This window comes from Vanacampus margaritifer, chromosome 18 (assembly GCF_051991255.1).
Source record: "Vanacampus margaritifer isolate UIUO_Vmar chromosome 18, RoL_Vmar_1.0, whole genome shotgun sequence".
Lineage (NCBI taxonomy): Eukaryota > Metazoa > Chordata > Actinopteri > Syngnathiformes > Syngnathidae > Vanacampus > Vanacampus margaritifer.
This window is the reverse complement of record NC_135449.1, coordinates 6,215,356-6,231,930: the sequence shown is the minus strand read 5'-3', so window position 1 is coordinate 6,231,930 and position 16,575 is coordinate 6,215,356. Positions and strand designations below refer to the sequence as shown.

Genomic DNA, 16,575 nt, shown 5'->3' with positions numbered 1-16,575 from the left:
CCAGAGTGGTGGTGACAAGATGGCTGGCAACATGCTGCTTTGTTGAGCTGGAAATCAATCCAAACAAAACCATCTTCTCAGCAAACCATCAGATGGTAAAATTTGTGTTTTTTTTGTTAATCTATTTCATATCATGTTGCAGAATGCCTAGGAGTATGTTTTATATATATATTTTGATAAATTAGCAACTCTGAGCTAGTTCAAAAAACAAGGGTTAAAATTGAAAAAAACATATATTTTGGTGTTCAGTGAACTTATAGCAGTCATTTAATGTATAATTTATAATTTTCCAAAGAAGAAAAGGGTTCTTGGGTTCTCCAGGCTTAAAATGAGCCTGGGAACTCATCATTTGTCATATGACAAAGAATCTTTCAAGTGCTTGATAGAGAATTCATCAGATAATCCATCTTGGATTGACCCCATGGAATGATTTCTCTGATTTCTCCTGCGTTAAATCAGTAGACACCCTTTTTATTTGATGTGGTGTCTTGGGGTGTGCGGGCCCGCCAGGACGCGAGCGTGGCAAATGGACAAACGCCATCGCTTCCTGGCTGGTGGGCGCACGGCATCGAGTCAAAACAGTTAAGAGGAGGAACGAGGACGTGAGCGAGAGCAGACCTTCTAAGCAAAACAAACTCGGGTTGTTAAGACATCAGAGTTTATGGTCTTTGTCCTCCGTGTTCGGTAAACAAGCGGGCAAATATGAGCAGGTCGTAAGGTGGTTTAGAGCGGCCCCCACGTTTGTCAATCTCGGCCCCCTCAAACTGTTTTTTTTTTCTTCCTGAAGTTTTATGAGCAGGGGGGGCTCGGGCCAGTTAAGAAGCAGTAAAAAAAAAAAAAAAAAAAAAAAGTCCTCAGATGTTGATGACTTTTCAAGCCTGCGTGACTGCAGCTGTGACGGACGCCGCATTGGGACTTGTAGTCCTTAACGGGCATTTGTTGATCTGATTAGACCCTCTCGTGTGCAAATAAGTGGATGTTTGTCTGCTGTTATTGGCCACATTAAGACGACGCTTACATCACTCTTCTTGTTTTTTTACGACTTGATCGTGACAATCCGAGGCTTGGATGCTGTCGCGGGACGTGAACATCTGGAATGAAGGAAAACTCAAAAAGTGCTGATGTGACCATCGCAGGTAGACTTTGAATGGACTACCAACCAACCCTTTTTTTTTGGGGGGGTGGGGGGGACTACCAACCAACCTTTTTTTTATCCTTTTTTTTCATCTTTTTTTTGAATGGACTACCAACCAACCTTTTTTTTTTTCTTCTTTTTTTTTGAATGGACTACCAACCAACCTTTTTTTTTCCTTCTTTTTTTGAATGGACTACCAACCAACCTTTTTTCTTTTTTTTTGGGGGGGGGGGACTACCAACCAACCTTTTTTTTTTCCTTCTTTTTTTTCTTTTTTTTTGAATGGACTACCAACCAACCTTTTTTTTTGGGGGGGGGGGACTACCAACCAACTTTTTTTTTTCCTTCTTTTTTTTTGAATGGACTACCAACCAACCTTTTTTTTGGGGGGGGGGACTACCAACCAACTTTTTTTTTTCCTTCTTTTTTTTGAATGGACTACCAACCAACCTTTTTTTTGGGGGGGGCTACCAACCAACTTTTTTTTTTCCTTCTTTTTTTGAATGGACTACCAACCAACCTTTTTTTTTTGGGGGGGGGGACTACCAACCAACCTTTTTTTTCCTTCTTTTTTTTTGAATGGACTACCAACCAACCTTTTTTTTTCCCTTCTTTTTTTGAATGGACTACGAACCAACCTTTTTTTTTTCCTTCTTTTTTTTTTTTGACTACCAACCAACCTTGAAAGACACCTGCATTTGCAAGAAGCATGTAAAATGGAGGACCTCCATCGCGAATAAACCTTCAGTCGGGGCCGGTTGGGTCAAGGCGACCGCGCTAGATGTCACATAAGCAAAAGTTATTTCCTCTCTTGCCTATTCATGGATTGATTGAATACCAGAATAGCCACCAAACTGGGAGTTTGACACACTGACAGAACTTCACTTTTCACACAATGAAAATCCATTAGCCCTTTCGAAATGCAGACATTTTTACCCAACGCGCCTTGAAGAATTAGATTGTTTCACTCCGTGGTCTTCGACAGCATAAATCAAGCCCTCCCTTACAGATATTTGAAACCGATGTGGTTTATATTGTCTGGGTGTTTCTTCACACAGACTTTTAAAGCCTTTTATCAGCGGTTTCCTCGAAAAACAGCTGTATGGCGTCACAAAAAACTCTTTTGTGTTCCGAAGCAGCCAGGCGTGATTGGCATTTTTTTTTTTTTAACTTTGCGACACTTTTGTTTCTCCACACGAATCCATCAGTGCCGTTTATTTTGGTCAAGAAGTTTATGTTTGTGGGAGGTAAACTGGCGACGGAGGCAAGAATGAAATTGTTGGTAAGTTAATTCCGCGCCCCAAAAAAAAAGAAGAAAAAAAAAAAAAAGGGGAGCAATGATGATGACATGTCAAATCGGTAAAATTACCGAATGAACAATACTGAGCTCTCCAGAAAAAAAAGAAGAAGTTAATTCCACACCTCAGACGCTCATTTACAGGGCAGGTCTGATTAGTAACAGACGCTTGCCTCTAAGCCCAGCCCTCCCCCTTATTTTGGAAACACCTGTATTTTATTGTCGTAACTCCACTTCAGATGTGACACTCACCCCCGCTCAAGCATACCGCACCTTTCACCTCTGCTTTACCCAGACATATGGCAGCGGGAGGAATTAAAATACGCTCAACTGACGGGAAAAGACAAAGACTTTACACCCTAATTGGGGCATGGGTTGAGGTTATTGCTGTGATCGGTCATGGAGCGAGACGTTCCGTTTTTGGGGGATTTGCAGAGTTTTAATATCCGTCACATCTGGGATATGAAAGAAAGGGCGATGCATTGTTTAGGTCCTGATTACTCTGCTTTGATAAGACACAATTACACTGTCACGAGGATTGAGTGTGTGTGTGTGTGTGTGAGAATGTTAAAGCCAGATATCACAGGAAATGAAAGGGGGAACAATGTTCACATCTCAGAACTGGCTTTCTGGAACGCTCTAAAAAGAGAGTTGGGTCAATAATAACACAAATTACTGTAAGTAAAGAGTGGGCTAACCCAACTTTTTGAGTTCAACCCAAAAAGTTGGATCAAATAAATAAATCACAAAGCAACCCAAAAAACTGTGTTGCTTTGTGGGTTTTTAATTGAATTAAAAGTTGGGTCAAATTAAATTAATAAACCACAAGGCAACCCAATTTGAACAAACTTTTTGGGTTAATTAAATAACCCAACTGAATTGTCTTTTTAATTATTTAACCCAAAAAGCTGGTCAAATAAAATCAATAACCCACAAAGCGACACAGTTTTTTTGGGTTGTATACGGGTTATTCATGTCACCCAATTTTTTGGGGTTAATTGAATGATCCCAACAGAGTTTTTGAGGTATTTAACCCAAAATGTTTGGTCAACTTTAAGTAATAACCCACCCAAAAACAGTTTTTTTTTTAAAGGTTGTTTGTGGGCGATTTATTCGACCCAACTTTTTAATTGAATAACCCAAAAAGTTGGGTCGGTCCCTTTTTGACATAATGTTGGTTATTTTTGACCCAAATGTTTTTAGAGTTAAAACTTGGCTCATTTTGACCCAACTTTCATTTTTGTAACTTCCCCCCAAAAAATTGGGTCACATTGAACCAAGTTAGTGGGTGGATCCAAATTTTGACACCATTTTTTTTTTTTTTTGAATGTAGCATTGCAGCTAACCTAAAAAAAAAAAAGCTTGTTCAATTCTTCACTTTTGTTTGGCAACTGGACGGAAAGAACGACTGATAAAGATTCTCCGCAGTATCTCACAAATTCCTGACAACCGCAAGCAAATCCAAGTTAATGCAGCGCATAATGGGAGGACTTACCCTTGCAAGCCCTGCGGTGAGTGATGGTTCGGGCCATGTCTCGGTAGAATCCCTCCTTGCAGTAGTGGCAGTGGCGGCCGGCGGTGTTGTGGCGGCAGTTCATGCACACGCCTCCGCTCTTCCTCCCCGAGAGCTTGTACAACTCCATGTTGAAGCGGCAGCGGCGGGCGTGCAGATTGCAGTTACACGCTGCGGACGGACAACAATGAATGACCATTGAGACACAAGTGTAATTTGTAATTTGTAAAGGAAAGGAAATTGAAAAGTATGTAAAACCGATGAAGGCCTTGGTAAAAAAACTACATTGCAGCTCCGAGCTTGGCTGCAATTCCGTCTCTCATCCATCAAAATGATATTTGCGGCGCTCGTAATTTATGAATCCGGCTTCCTTCGGTCCATCCGTTATTAATCACCGCAAAGAGACACTTTAATCCAGCGGCTCGCTGATGAGTAACGTCTCCCAAGGACTATTGAAGGGAAACGGGTTCGGATAAAGGAAGAGGTTTGAGCTTCTCGATGAGGTGAGCCAGGATATAATGAGACGTGAGGCGCACTTTCAGAAATCTAGACTGGTTTGCTCCTTCTTACCTTGGAGATTAAAGGCTATTACGAAACCTGCGAATCGTGTTTACATTGCAGAGTTTGATTTAAGACCGGAGCGAGGTGAAGTAGCTCCAAGGAATAATTGTTATTTTTTTTTATGTTTTCTGGCTCCTCTTTCAGTTTGTGTACTTTACAGTAAATCCACTGTCATAGCTTCATGCCAAGCCAATGGATGGATGTGCTTAAAATTTACAGCCCACATCCGCATTGAAACATCATGTCCTGACATGGTCAATATACAGCTCAGCTATAAAAAAAAAAAAAACATATATCACATACAGTTCCTCATCTTATCAGGGAATCTATTCTCCAGACAACAAATCAACGTACCATCACAGTCATTTTTAAACTGTTATTTTTAAAAAGGTACAATTACTACACATTGTCGCGGCAATCACGAGAGCTGTACATGATATCCACATTCAAAAAAAAAAAAAAAAAGGAAGCCTGTTACCAGGCCAGGGAAATGAGGCCTTGTTTTTCCCCGGTCCCAGATCCTGGAAAAAAAAAATGGGGGTGGGGGAAGCACATTCCCAGACTGTTTCCCCAATTCCATCTGGTGACTACGCTGGCCAATTGGTTTGGAATTCGGTCGCTAATCAAATAGCGTTTCAAATATGAATCAATAATGAGGCGTTCGCGGACGGCGCAAAGTTGCTGCGGCCCATTTCAGGGGTGTTCCATTCAAAAGGATCTTGACCACATGACAAGTGGAGAATGTGAAATATTCACAACAAACGTCTATTGAAGGTGTTTTTAGCTGATATTAAAAAGCATTTAGAAGCACGCAGAGATGACGCAAACGAGTTCATTCTGCTGTTTTTGCGATTAAGCGTCTCAAACGCACATGCAGCTGCAAGCATGTGGGACCGTTAACACCTCGTGGTAGAACATGAAAGTGATGGATCACGTTTTGTGTGCAGCTGAAGAACTGACGGCCGTCTTCTGGCGTTTTGTTGATTTACTGCTGTGCGGCAACAGGATCGTCCAACAAAGTACTGAGAGGCACGTTCGAGTGTGGAGAATGTAATGAATCCAATCTTTTGAGTGTTTTAACATATGTGGCCCGGGGACGCTTGTCGCAGATTATTTGCGTTATTAGAAGATCCTAATAATGCAAAACAGAGACTGTCGTGAGAGTAAATTACTGAGCTTCTATTTTGGCTTCTCAGTTTGGCAGTAATTGTTCTTCGCAGAGGACAAAGAATACATGCATATGGGTGTATAATCGGCTTACATGTGTTTGCATATTTGTTGCTTAAAAGGTAGCAAAATAACGGCCACATAGATGCTAATTGTTAGCCTGTGGAATTTCTCGTAGGCTAGAATTACATGTGAAATTCGCTTTTGCGACACCCCCAACCTGACACTTGGACAACCCTCACACCTAAATTAAGCTTTCGGAAGGCCCCGATTCATTGTATTAAGCTTACATGTTTCCAAAATGTGGAAAGAAAAAAAAAATCCCCTTGCATGTAGCCAGTGTTGAGAAGTGTAAAAAAAATGGTCCGCATGTTGTCTAGGAAATCACACAACAAACAAGCGGCGGTTGGCAAACAAACCGGCGACAAATCATTTTTAGTACGCGAGAAAGAAAATAACCATATGTCATTCAGATAAAGAGCAACAAATTGGAGTTACTGTGTGACGGGATTACGGCTTCGCTCAGCTGGAAGCCAACGTCCTCCTCCGCACATGTTTCTGACTTCACCATCTCCAAAGTCCTTTAAATAGAGGGAGCGTGCCAGGTAACATATTGACTCAAGAACAGCCCAGTTCTATTTCGGCTCTCCAAACAGGTGCCCAGGGTCGGCTCACACAGCCTCCTGTCAAGGATTCTATGTGACGAATCACAACAAAATAAAATGCAAGTGTGCTTGTGAACCGGGCTCTCTTTCCTCGCCATATGTTCGGGATAAATCGAACCTCATTTTTCCTTCACTTCGGGCAAAGCCAAGGTGGTACGCACAGCCAATTGATTTTGGATGCCTGTGCAACTCCCTCCCCCGCAAAATGTTCTGACTAATATTGGTCCTTAAAGAGTGGAGGGCCACACTCTGTGGGCGCCATCTTTCTCTACTTGGCTTCGGCTGTGGGCCAGACATGTTGCAGCACGCCCCGCGTTACTCTCGACATGGCCAAACTGGCTGTGGATTTTCGGTGTGTGTGTTTGCAGGGCTGAACCGTGCCTGGCTGCTCCAAGCCACCTGTTCCAGACACTGGGGGTGAACACCCGGTTAATTACCTCCTTGTTGGATCCATGGCATTGATACAGTGTGGTGAATTATATATATATATTAGGGTTGTCAGATGATTAAAATTTGACTACAATAATTAACTCGTGATTTTATATATTTACATTAAAAATGTACAATACATTTCCCCCCCCTAAGTTTTCATAATCTTGTTAACATAAAAGTGGATTTTTTTTTTAACGAATAGAAATATGGCTGCATCTTTTAGTCATTGATACAGTAATTTCAGAATAATCCATAACATTGAGTTAACATTAAACAGATTTACTGTACTGTAAAAAAACGAGTGTAATATTGATTTGTGTTGGTCATTTTTCTGCCACTAGATGGCATAAATGCATTTGTAAGACATTGGTGACAGCTCACCTAATGTTTAACATAAAGCAACTTGTGAAATTCTGCACATTTTTTAAATTGTAAAATACAACTTGACCCCAGTCTCTACAAATATATGCATTATTATTAAATGTATTACTTCTAAATTTGGACTTGGACGTGTCTGCTGCGTTGCGACTGGAATTCCCCCAGTATAGGCTTTCCAAGTAAGGTGCGGTCATTAACTCTTTGACTGCCAAAAACGTTAAATAACGTTTAGTAAAATCCTATGGAGGACTGCCAAAGACGTTAAAGGACGTTTGTTTCAAAACAGAGGTGAAACTAACCATTTTCTATTGTTGATTACTGAAAAACGGAATAAGGTAGAAACAAACTTTTTTTTCTGATGAAAGATGAGAGTCCAATCTTTCATTTGGTAGTATGTGTGTTTCCATAGTCCAAACACATAATTTTCTATGGACCTTGAAAGATCAGTCAAAATGCTTAAATCGGCTGGCACCCACGGCATCCTTTTTCTGAAAACGTCTGGCAGTCAAAGAGTTAAACACGCGTAAAAAAAAAAGAAAAAAAAGTGTGTTAAAGGAACTTCAAATTACCTTTAAATTAACGCACAAATTTATTAATTTTGACAATATATATATTAGGGATATGCTTATACAAGCCGAACTGGGTAAAGCTGCTCTGTCAGGCCCAACAATTGATTTAAAGACACACTACTGGCATCATCCAATACACCAACAGACAAGCAACACACAATGTATCAAAAACAATTATAGCACATCGAAAGAAAGAGATGTGATGGATCGGCCGCGAACAAGCGGACACAATTTCATCAAAACTAAATACCGGCTACACAAGAGTTCATGGAACAGTCCTCAGCACTCATGTTCTCTCTTAACAGCCGCGACTCCCGCAGCCACCAACAACACGAGCATGTTGGCTGGAAACCGCATCGTTTCGGCAGTTAGCGGAGCCCGCAGGCTTGCAACAACATTGAAAAGAAGAAAAACTGCGAGATTTCAATGACAAAAGCGAGGCTCTGATTTCAGCCGAAGGGGCCACTTGATAGAAAAAGTCACTGGTGGGAAAGTCAGGTTGATTGCTACCATGTGTGGGCGTGTGATTTGATAGAGCGGCGTGGGCACCGCATATTAGCACAATTAACATGACTTCACCTCTTTATAATTACTCGATGGGAAGACTGTCAATCAAACGGATTAAATCTTGGCTTAACAAGAAAAGCGACATCACTTCTTGGGATGTTCTGTTTTTAACTGAAAATAGCAAAAATGGCAGCTTGTTGGCCTCTTAAAACGATATTAAATATGTCCAGTAAATTTGAAACACCTCAGAGAAGAGTGTGGTTAAATTCCCTGCCATATTTGAATGTTCATTTTTTTTGGTCTATGTTCTTGAATGCAGGTAACGTATTGACTCAGTGAGTCTCCTGAATGGGCTGAAACCAAGTTCTGCTCAATTGTCAATAAAATACGACTTTTCCGACCTGTAAAGTCTTTCTTATGCTTAAAAAATTACGTTTGAGACATAAAAAAATGATCTGTTCAAAGTCTCCGCATGGGGCTTTTTCTACACCGCAACAACGAGGCACTCTAAAGCGGCCACCCAAGCTGTCCCCACATTGGCTGTTAAGCCGGACGTAAGCATGTGCACACTCATGGTCGACAACGAGGCACAAATACGTTCTCGGAGCGGAGGCGGAGCTAGCTAGCTAGCAAGCGCTAACCACTCACGACCACTGTTTTTAAAAAATCCGGGTGTAGGCCCTGTGAGGCACGATTGCTCATGACTTGATTTTACAACAAAATTCCTCAGCTGTGTAATTATTCAAAAGCACAAGTGGTTCCTTTTCATGAACTCCTCCTCTGCGCAGAAAAATACATCATCCTGTAAGTAATTGACGTGATGAGGCCTTGTTAGCCTCCAGCGACATGGGAGTTACGGGGGGTGGGTTTCAAGTCGATTAGCGAAAAGTAGGATAATGACACATAGGGGGCAGTGCTCTCTTCTCCTTCTAAATTTGGTATCTCAACACAGTCTTTTATTTATATCATGTTGCCCTCAGGCGACACTCGTTTGACTTCTGCTTTTGAAAATTGCATTTGGAGAGAATCCAACACGCCTCGTGTGAAAACCGAGATAACGTGACACGAATCCGGCAACGTTTTCACTTTTGCTCTGTGAAGTCATTTCTCAAATCGCCAGCGTCTTGACAAATGCGCTCTACAAGTGGAACACAAGGCTGACCTCGACTTGCCCTCGGCTGGTAGAAGAAGTGCAGCGAGTAAGAAAAAAAAAAAATGGAGTGAAAAGGATGGCGGGTCTATTTTGAAATTCTAATCAGCATCAAATGAGCATCTGCCCCCTTGTCAGAGGGGGAGAGAAAAATGACGACATGGTCGTCGGGGTTTCTGCGTGTGCATCTGAGAGCTTGTTGGGCGCACGGTTCTCCTTGGCTGGCCTCTTCGTCTCTCGGATGCACACAAACAAACACCTCTAACGTATCACACTGTTCTCACCAAGCAACCCATCTGTCAATGTCCTCCTTAATCCTGCTAAATAGTTTTTAAAAAAAAGCTCAGGATAAACTGACCAAAAGGCCCCAAATATCGGTTATCGGCTACTATTAATAATTAGTATCGGCCCTGGAAAAAAAAAAGAAGTCAGTCTATCTCTAAATTAAGTTGACAGACATTATCTAACAGAATTTATTTACTAACTGTTACTAAATTGAGGAAATCTCCCTCAGGTGATGACATATTAATCCTGCACCGAGTACTTATTGATTCAACTGATTTGATTTGAAAGGTGCACAAAAACCAGGCCAGCTCCTGGCGATCGCTTGCCAAACGCAACGATTCAGACGCGCTATAATGAAATATTCAGCGCCACACCCTCTACGGCGCTGCCAACCTCAGCTCACCTGCCAATCTTGAAAAATAAACCCGACTGATTCAAGGAGCCTGTAAATGACCCGTGTGGCTGGTGCGATGAATGGCTAAGCTAAGCTCCATTAGCGATGGATGCTGCCTGGCCCTGGCCTTGCGGCATCCCCGAGCTGCACTCCCTGCGCTCCAAATGAGCGAGAAGGAAAGGACTGGAGAATAATTTGCCGCCACCGCCGACACTGGAGGCAACGACCGGACCATAAATCATCTCCGACTCGTGTCACTTGACTCCACAAGAGGCCTCTCATCCCATACAGTCCTCTTTTAGCAGACTTAATTTTAAAGTCAACAAACGGTATTTACATTCCGGCGTGGGCCGTGCCAGCAAAAACAACAATACTCAATCACAAGCGGCAACCAAACAGGACCGTTGCATCTGTTTCCTCGTTCTGTCCCGCTCCACTTTGCAGATAAATCATAGCCTTTTCCAACACGTCCTCATCAATATGAACAGATTGCCCTCGCTAACCTCCAGGACGAGGATTTGGAAACGAGTGTGCTCAAGATGGAGGCAGCAGATGGGTCGAAAGAAGAGCCCATACTCTACTTGGGGGGCAAAATTAAATGACATTAAAAATTGTCCAATAATTCACTGCAAAGATCCCCACACATAATATACGATGTATTCTGTATCATCTACAAAAGAAAAAAAAGAACAGTTTGGGCAAAAATAACCCAAATTGGGTCAAAAATGGGCCAACAACTTTTGAAGCTATTTAATCCAAAATGTTGGCTCAAATTAATTTAATAACCCACAATGTTAGCATTTTTTTGGTCAAGATTTGTGGGTTATTCATGTGACAACTTTTTGGGGTAAGTGAATAACCCAATTGAATTGGGTCAAAAGTGAACCAACCCAACTTTTTGAGTTATTTAACCCAAAATGTTGGGTCAAATTAAATTAATAACCCACAAAACAACCCAGTTTTGGGTTGTTTTGTGGGTTATTCGTTGGATCCAACTTTTTGGGCTAGTTGACTAACCCAACTGAATTGGGTCAAAAATGAACTGACGCAACATTTATTAAACCAAAAAATGTTGGGTCAAATTAAATAACCCACAAAGGTACACATTTTGGGTGTTGTTTTGTCCAAAATGTCGGGTCAAATTAAATTAATAACGCAGAAACGGTACCCAATTTTTTAAGGTTGATTTATGGGTTACTCATTTGACCCAACTTTTGGGGTTATTCATTTTGGTCCCTTGTTGACCCAATTTGGGTTCATTTTGACCCAACTATTTTTAGAGTGCACATTTCTCTCTCAGGAAACTAAGAATTATTCATTTGTTTCTACACGTGCCCTACTCATATTCCAAGACATCCTCCAACATCTCAGCGTCAGCTTAAGCATGTCACCACTTTGCAAAAGGATCACGACCCCCACGCCCTGCTCCCTTTAGACCTTCCCTTTTACTAAAAAACACCCTCAGGCCCAGCTTTGGGTTCCAGTGACACCTAAGGGACTTCCCCGCTCTGTAACTTGCCACCTTTTAACACGTTTGTCCTGTCTAAACACTTTTCAGGCCACACTGCAGCCATTTGTTTAGCAGAAAACAACACACAAAGAAATCAAGCTATAGGGGCGTTTTGATGACATGCTACACACGGAAGATTTTTATTTATTTTTTTAACCCTGGAGAACCCACGGGGTCAAATTTGGCCCCTATAAATTCTGCTACTCAAATAACAAAGACCTTTTTTTTTCAATTTATTTTTACAAATTTAACTTCAAAAGTCCAGAGTGCCACTTCTGACCCCTGCACGGGGCCATCTAGTGGATGAATATTGCACTTACATGAGCCAGAGTGGTGGTGACAAGATGGCTGGCAACATGCTGTTGTTTTGTTGAGCTGGAAATCAATCCAAACAAAAGCATCTTCTCAGCAAACCATCAGATGGTAAAATTGTATTTTTTTTGTTGCTCTATTTCATATCATGTTGCAGAATGCCTAGGAGTATGTTTTATATATATTTTTTTTAATAAATTAGCAACTCTGAGCTAGTTAAAAAAAAAGGGTTAAAATTGAAAAAACATATATTTTGGTGTTCAGCAGTCATTTAATGTATAATTCATAATTTTCCGAAGAAGAAAAGGGTTCTTGGGTTCTCCAGGGTTAAAGCTCCCTAAGGATCATTTGGAAGCAGAACAACCACTTCGAACCTTACATTCCGCATATCTTGGCCTGAGTTTTTTGGCATATGGAAGAACGTATAGTGTGCAGGGAGCTTTAATTGGCCAGTATCAACACCGGGATTAGGTCATCGGAGTTGGACGGCGCAGCGGGGCCGTTCGGGTCCAGGAATCCTGGAGAAAGGCGACATATACATCCCACAGAGAAGAGAGCTGCAGGAAGCGGGTGTAACATTTCGGAAAGAGCTACGGGACATTTAAAAAAGAGGGCGTATGCAGAGGCACGCTGGAGGAAGCACTGAGGGATTTACAGGATATTGTTGCAAGAAGCGGATCGGCGCACGTGTGTTGAGTAAGAGAGGGTGCAGAGGGCAAGTATTGCTGGCACGAATGCGACTTGGATAGTTTAGTTTTGTCACTCCTGGTCACCCTTAAGCAGATCTGGCATCGCTAAATATGATCTCAGGCCAGCTCGCCGGGCAATTACACCATGTTAGAAAAATATACACCGTCTTGCAAATGTTCAACTTCATTTTTTTCCCCCCCCCTCCCCGCTTTTTGGCTTCATCAGCAGGCGCGAGGTGAAAACGGGGACAGCGCTTACTAATTCGGCGCTACTTTGCTATGCTTCCACATTTTTATGACAGGTAAAATTGAGCTGAATTAAATGTCACTGGATGTCTGTTTATATTTGAAACAGGTGTACAAATCTAATGTGAAACTTCCACACATGAACAAGCGAGTCAATTGTAAATGAGCATATCAACATCACTGCATAAAGGCTATACAATTACATTAACGGCCATTGGCACATAAATAAGAGTCACAATTTGACATGGCAAGCTTCCAGAGCGTAAACACTGCTCGCTCGCATGATGACTTGGATGATTTAGCCGTAGCTGAGTGCCAGTGAGCTGAGTAGTTGTCATCCACTGTTTAGACATTTCCAGAAAACATGACCGTTTCCCTGAAGAGGTGCACTTAATTCGCGAGCCTGATGGGAAACGCAGGCGAGTGATGGATTCTCGGTCTTTTGAGAGACGTCGCCACGTTTACCGGCTCAAGCGGGCCGCTACCAAAAACTCCTGCAAAAACATCCACGCCTCCGCTATTTTCTGCCTAAGTGATTAGTCATTTGGACTTTGCATGCCATTACAAACAATGACCTTTTTTCGTCTATTCTAGCTGTCCAAATATTGTTGATTTCATATTTTAACACAAAACTATACTATTGGTCTGTCCCCACATCATCTGTCATTTGTAAGCAATATTAACCATTTTAAAATCTTTTTGTGTGTGTCATTAACGGCATGAACTGAATTGTAACTTGGAAACTAAAATGCTATGTGAATGTGTGACTAGCTTTTATTTATATATGTATTTTTTTATATATATATATATAAATGATAAAATTTATAATATATATAAATGATAAAATTATAAATAAAATCAAGATTATAAATTATATAAATAGATTTATTTATACTATTTATATAAGTTTAGTTTTAGTTTAAGTTGTGTTCGTTCTTTGTAAATGAATTATGGAGAGAAAAGGGGTAGATAAAATAAAACTTTTTTCTGCTAAATTTCATATTAGATTGTTTTCCAATCTAATATGAAATGCAGCAGAAAAAAGGCAAGTTTTATTATTTATTAGTTTGTGTGCGTGTGTATATATATATATATATATATATATATATATATATATATATATATAAATTAATTAAATTAATTGAAATGTGATAGATGAACAAAGACATTTTTCATAGTAAATACATTTTCAAAGTGGTTAATTTGGACCATGGGAAAATATTTAGTATTTTTTTTCCTCTTTAATTTAATTTAATTTAATTATTTTTTTTTTTACAAACTAAGGATCGACCGATTATCTGCAAGGACAATTATCTGATAGCTGATAGCATTTTGAGTTGAACAAGATTCGGAGTTAGCATTTTTTCAAATTGAGATTTTCCCTGAAAATGAATATCAGCTCTAAGAATTGGTTATCGGCCTCCTTGACTTTTAATAAGTAATTCAAACCCACATAAACCCAAATAGAAAAGCGGACTCACGCAGACACTCGTTGGCCTCGCGGGCGCTGGCCCTCTGCCACGGCCGGTCGTAGTGAAAGGGCTTGCAGCGGTCGCACTCGGGCCCTTCCGTGTTGTGCTTGCAGTCGCACACCAGCTTGCCCTCCTTGTCTTTCAGGCAGCGGGACCCGTGGCCGTTGCACTTGCACCTCCCGCCCACCTGGAAGTCGCCCACCGCGTAGAAGTACGCCGGCAGCGTGGAGGTGACCCCGACGGGATCCTCGTCCCTCCCGCCGGGCAGTCCCAGCTCCCGGGACTGCTGGGGCCGACTGAAGACCACGCGGATGTCGGTGACGGTCACCCAGTCCTGAAGGACCGGACTGTTGTCAAAGTCTTTGCCGGACGGTCGTCCGTCCAGGGTGCTGAACGCGATGAGTCCTCCGGAGAGCGGGTAGAGGTCGGTGTGGCCGTCGGTGCACAAAGCCTCCTGTTCGTTCTGCTTGGTAATGGCGGCTTTGTTGGGCCGATTGTACACGCGTCGACACTGCGACGAGTAGAACTGATAGGGCATCCATGTTTTCCCGTAGTCCATGCTTTTGTAGATGGCGAGTGACTCCGGTCTGGGCGAGCAGAACTGCAAGCTCACGTATGTGATCTCAAACTTCTTCCCGAGGGAAAGCGTCAGCGTCACATTATGCGGCGAGGTGTTGAGGTTCTCCGACTGCCAGCAAGTCAGGTTGTGAGCCGAGTTGAGGTCGGTGAGGTAGGAGGCCGGGCGGGGCGCGCCGGGGGTCGGCGGCGTCGCAGATCTGGCACGTTCGCACCGACGGCCGGTCGTCGCCGCGCTCCACCACGCTGCACGAGCGGGATGCCGGACGGCCGCACACGCTGGATACCGTCACCTCTTTGCCGAAGGCCGCGTTGATGAACTCGGGGATGCAGCGGCGGGCCGCGCCGGCGTCGTCGTAGCAAGGGTCGGCGGGGGTCTGCTGCGCCGCGAAGGGGTTGTTGGCGCCGTGCGAGGATGCCGAGCGCGCCAAGAGGCACAAGCACAGCAGGTGCGTCCAGGGTTCCCTCATTCTGCTCCGAGGGCCTGGCTAGCGACGAATGAACGCGTCTTCAGATGTAAATATATGCGAGTCCACCAGAGAAGCTGCGCGTGCAAATAAAAGAGCGAGAGAGTCGTGTCCAACTTCTCACTAAAATCTCTCTTAGCCGAGCTTAATTGCAGCCCAGAGGAAGGAGACTGTCGGTGCTCGGTGACCCTTCACGTAAGGCCCTTCCTGCGGGAGACGGATACAAACACAGAGGTCAGTGTCAAACTCATATTGTTACCACAAAAGGAAGAAACTAAAAGGGCACTCAGTCAAGCGCAGACCTCTGCCAAGGCTGAACAATCACAAACACGTCCGTCTAACTTATTTGGCTAAAAATTCTGACATGTTGGCTATCATCTACTTCCAGTCATGAAACTTGCATGGCTATTTTCAATACAAAGTTTTTTCACTTCAAATTCATTAGGGCCCCAAAAAATGAACTCTCATTAGGGTCTCTGGGAAGCTAGGTGGGGTACACTGGCGTAGTTGCCAGTCAACTTCCGAGCAAATCAATTGGAAATGTAATCTTTTGTTAATATAAATAAATCATGGTAAATTATGAAGGGATCTAAAAATACTGTATCTTTGCGAAATTGGTGTGAAAGACAAAAGGTATCCAAATTTTCCACCGGCCCACTGGGAATTTTCACGGTGATCCTGATGGGCCACTCCGGCAGCCAAAAATTATTTATTTATGTATTTATTTATTTATTTATTTTTAACTGACCAATGTTCAATCTATTTGCAATCCAATACTTAAATAATTTTATCAGGATTTATTTTTTATTTTTTTTAGTTAAGTTAACTTTATTTAGAACCAAACATTAAATATCTGTTCCCTTGGTTCACGCAAACTATTCATGGGTCAATATGACCCATTGTATGTTTAATCATAAAAATAAAAAAAGTTATTTTAATTGAAATAATAATTTCAGTGGCTACTGGAAAATGAGAAAAATGAGTGGTGTAATATCTGCATAAAAATATAAAGTGTATTAATGAGATATTTCCCTCCCACTTAAATCCTTTTGTGCTACTCTGGGGTCATGATATTTAACATTTAATGTCAATTGAAAAATATTTGTGAAAATAAATAATAATGAGAAAAGACCAAGACCATCTTAGTATTTCTAAAGTTTTTAATTTAAACGTTTTTTTTTGTTTGTTTTTTAAGTTGAATCAACTAACCAAATACTGTACACGGGGGAAAACAGTAAATACAATTGATT

General features: G+C 41.9%; 1 protein-coding gene across 1 annotated transcript in view; it reads right to left on the bottom strand.

The window, feature by feature from the left end:
* The window catches only part of ntn2 (netrin 2), a 44,166-nt gene that overhangs the window by 14,103 nt on the left and 13,488 nt on the right, over positions 1-16,575 (bottom strand). Inside the window, 3 exon segments of the mRNA XM_077551617.1 lie at positions 3,928-4,116; positions 14,292-15,030; positions 15,032-15,532. Of these exon segments, the coding sequence (XP_077407743.1) occupies positions 3,928-4,116; positions 14,292-15,030; positions 15,032-15,328 (1,225 nt within the window). The 5' untranslated portion in view covers positions 15,329-15,532.